This window comes from Cynocephalus volans, chromosome 16, assembly GCF_027409185.1.
Source record: "Cynocephalus volans isolate mCynVol1 chromosome 16, mCynVol1.pri, whole genome shotgun sequence".
Taxonomy (NCBI): domain Eukaryota; kingdom Metazoa; phylum Chordata; class Mammalia; order Dermoptera; family Cynocephalidae; genus Cynocephalus; species Cynocephalus volans.
In genome coordinates, this window is record NC_084475.1 from 62,748,676 (window position 1) to 62,752,229 (window position 3,554).

The 3,554-nt window shown below is 43.2% G+C and overlaps 1 protein-coding gene across 1 annotated transcript; it reads right to left on the bottom strand.

Moving 5' to 3' along the window:
* Positions 1–272: 272 nt before the first annotated feature.
* On the bottom strand, positions 273–842 carry LOC134365007 (interferon alpha-4-like). The gene has a single exon (XM_063081230.1). The coding sequence runs from the start codon at positions 840–842 to the stop codon at positions 273–275; it is 570 nt and encodes a 189-aa protein (XP_062937300.1).
* Between the last annotated feature and the right edge of the window lie 2,712 nt (positions 843–3,554).

Consider the following 3,554-nt stretch of genomic DNA (forward strand, 5'->3'; position numbering starts at 1 on the left):
GTATTGACAAAAACAATTTCAATCTTATCAACAGTTAGATAAATAAACATTTAAATAAATAAATAGATAGATACATTTGCACGGTCGTCTGTAAGTACCAGTCCCTGCAGGGTTGAACATGACGCTGCTGAACACCCTGAAGGCATCTGACAAACTTGAGGCACTTCATGTCATGATTGTAGCAGAAGTGACAGTCTTGGCGACCGGAGAGCTCAGGAAAGTGCGATAGTGTGTACTCGTCCATGAGAGTCGTTTCCACGTCGGACCAGGTCTCATTGCCTCCTCCCTAATCTTCCCCGCATGTTTATTGATGAAGAGAAGGATCTCACGATTTCTGCTCTCACGACCTCCCAGGCGCAAGGGCTGTGCCTCTTCTCTTTCAGGTAGAGACTGATTCTTTGGAAGTATTTCCTCACGGCCAGTGCGAAGTCCTCGTTCACCAGGGGAGTCTCTTCCACCCCCACCTCCGGCATCAGACAGGCTTCCAGGTCGTCCAGCTGCTGATAGAGTCCAGTGCAGAGTTTGTCCAAGAGGCTCTCATCCCAAGCAGCCGATGAGCCCTTTGTGCAGAAGAGGTTGAAGCTCTGCTGGGTCATCTCATGGAGGACAGAGATGGCTCGGGCCTTCTGCAGCAGGTGGCCATCCAAGTCTTCCTGGGGGAATTCGAAGTCATTTCTGTCCTTCAGGCAGGACAGAGGGGAGATTCTCCTCATTCGTCCCAGGAGTACCAAGGCCCTCCTGGTCCCCAGGCTGTGGGTCTGAGGCAGATCACACCCCAGAGAGCAGTTCGCCTGGCAGGTGAGCACCAGCAGGGCCATCAGTAAAGGAAAGGGCAAGGCCATTGGGGATCTCGCAGATGCTGCTGGCCTGGCTGAGATGGGCGACTCTGAGCCTCGGCCTCTAGGTTCTCTGAAGAGCTTGCTTTGTGCATGTGTCTTAAATAGGGAACACACTAGTTTCCATTTTCTGGATGCCCGTGTCTTCCTTTCTACTTCTGTTTTTGCTTTCTTTATGCACTCTCTACATACTTTGAGAGCAGTGTTTCTCCACCTTTTTCTTTTCTCTTTTATTTCTTTCATGGTGGCCTGCTCATCCCTTTCCTCCAGAGCCTGGTTAAATTGTTTTTTCCGATTTGACCCTCCTGTGATAAGCTACAAAGGCGGGGGTATATCGTGCAATTATTTACGGACCGTATCTGTAGCTCAGGTTTATACGTAGAAAAGAAAGTGTGAAGTTAACTTTTTGCATTCAATGCATGTTTAAGAAGGTCTCTATAAAAATTTTAAGCCAAGACTTAAGTTTCAAAGTTATTGATTTGGGGCGGCGTTGGTGGTATAGTGGTGAGCATAGCTGCCTTCCAAAGGTATTGATTTGACTTGGCTTTATAAGTTTATTTGCTGAGCTCCTTTTTGTGTCATCTATTGACTTATATAAATTGTAATGATTCAAATTTCACATGCAAATTCATGTTACAAAAATACACAATACCAATGTAATGACATACTTAAATATCTTTCAAAACTGCTAAAAATTATCTATCAATTCAATTATTTTCTTCCCATTAATTTCTAGTGTACCTAACTTTAAATTTTGTTCCATACGATAGAATACATTGTCACTGTGCCACCTCCCGGATGTTCCCCCAGGTGCGGTCAACTTTTATTTCTTTTTAGCACTCGACTTCATTATTGATGTGGTGAATAACTTTAGCAGAGCCACATAATAAAGCACAAATTCTTTGCATTTAATTCTCAAAGCCATTAACTCATTCAGTAGCACTCAGGAGCAAACCTCAGCTCCATCCACGAGACAGCCAAAGGCAGTCCATATGTATTCGTGTGGAGGCCACATCTCGAGACATGATTTTGAGATCAAGCGATCGTCTGTTCACCGTAGGCTTGTATTGCTCATGCTGCATATGCTCTGTGGATCTTCCGAGAACTCAATGTCGATGCTTCTTGATACACAAGAAAACCCGAGGGAAATAAAAATTAGTAATAAGGGACAGGTTTTCTTAGATTTGGGCTTTGGAGAACCACAAATTATTGTAATGACTAAGATTTGTTAACACCTCTAGGAACTAATTTTCACACTTTTGGGAGCAATACCATCCCAAGAAGAATGCACGATGGAGAGAACATCAATTTTATTTAAAAAGAAAATTTTGTTTTGCACCGAAGTTCAAATTTCCAACCAAACATCAGTCGGAGATTCCAATTCTAATGGAATCTTATTAAACCAAAGGAAGCCATCTTTGTCATAAATGGCAACAATGGGATGTAGGTGTGATGAAAATAAATGGCTGTTCAATTGTTGTGTACCGCTGGCGAGACACCAGAGATCTTTCTTTCCCATTTCCTTTTACATAGAAAGGAAAGTTGCTGCATTTTCCCTCCCAAGGAATGGGAATACCAAGAAAGCCAATATATGTACCTCAATGTGATCAAACGTCACAAGGAAAGCAATATCCCACTGCAAAGGACACGACGAAGGATAATTTAGCTAAATTGAGCCCAGCCAAGGGGCAGATGAGGGGATGCGGCAGAGCAGAAGAAAAGTGGTGGAAGGGACGCAGGTCAAAGGTAGCAAACGGGCATGGGCTCCAGGAAAAGCAATCACTGCTGGTCCAGGGGTTGGTTTCAGCTTTGCTGGATCCAGCTTTCAAGAGAGTCAAGGGAGACACAACAACCACAAGAGTTTACACACAGAAAAGGCAAACTTGTGAGAGTGCAATATGCTCTCTGGATAACGGGGAAGCGAGAAATGCATCCCTTGTTTTCTCCTTGTGGATAAATGGACTCAGAAGTTGACTAATCGTCTTGTCATGTCTCCAGCAAGAAGCAAGGGAATTCACAATTTCAAAGGACACCCCTTCTTTACACATGGCTATATTATTTCTCCTAGCTGTCAGAGATGATGTCTTTATTACATTGAACCTTCGAATGAACTTCGTCCTAAGAATATAGGTGGCCATGAGTCCGTAAGTTACTCTTGGTCAGAGGAGTCGTCTTATGCAGTCTTGTTTCCTGGGCATCTTAGCCTAGTTCCTATCATTTCCGGAGCTCAGTCAATATTTATGAAAGGAATAATCATTATAATAACAGTGGAAAGAATAATACCAATACATACTGGAGACATGAATTGGGAAGACAATAGATCTAAAGAATTTGTAAGCTCTTCCCGCTTCATGCAGGGAAATTGTAATGGAAGATTTTGTGACGATTTAAAAAACAAAACACAAACACTTGATTGTAGAGATGCTTTCTTCCCATTTGTAGTTTTAATATTTAGAACCTCAGGATGTGCCGCAGGTCCTGGTTGCAAATGGAAGACCCACCTTCCACTTTTACTTCAGTGCCCCTCAAGGAAGCGCAACGCCTTGCCTGATCGCACATTCCTTGTCTTTTCCGATAATACGGAGACGATGTGAATGTTACAATGTGTTTGGGGACCTTGTCCCTATACACTTGTCTATTTTTCAATTTTGGCCTGTGCCTTTGGGAATCACTTAACTCTTTCCAAGATTCAGTCAGTGTCGCTGTGAACTTTAATGA

Coding starts and splice junctions, on each gene's coding strand:
- LOC134365007 (XM_063081230.1), bottom strand. CDS start 842: ATGGCCTTGCCCTTTCCTTTACTGATGGCCCTGCTGGTGCTCACCTGC.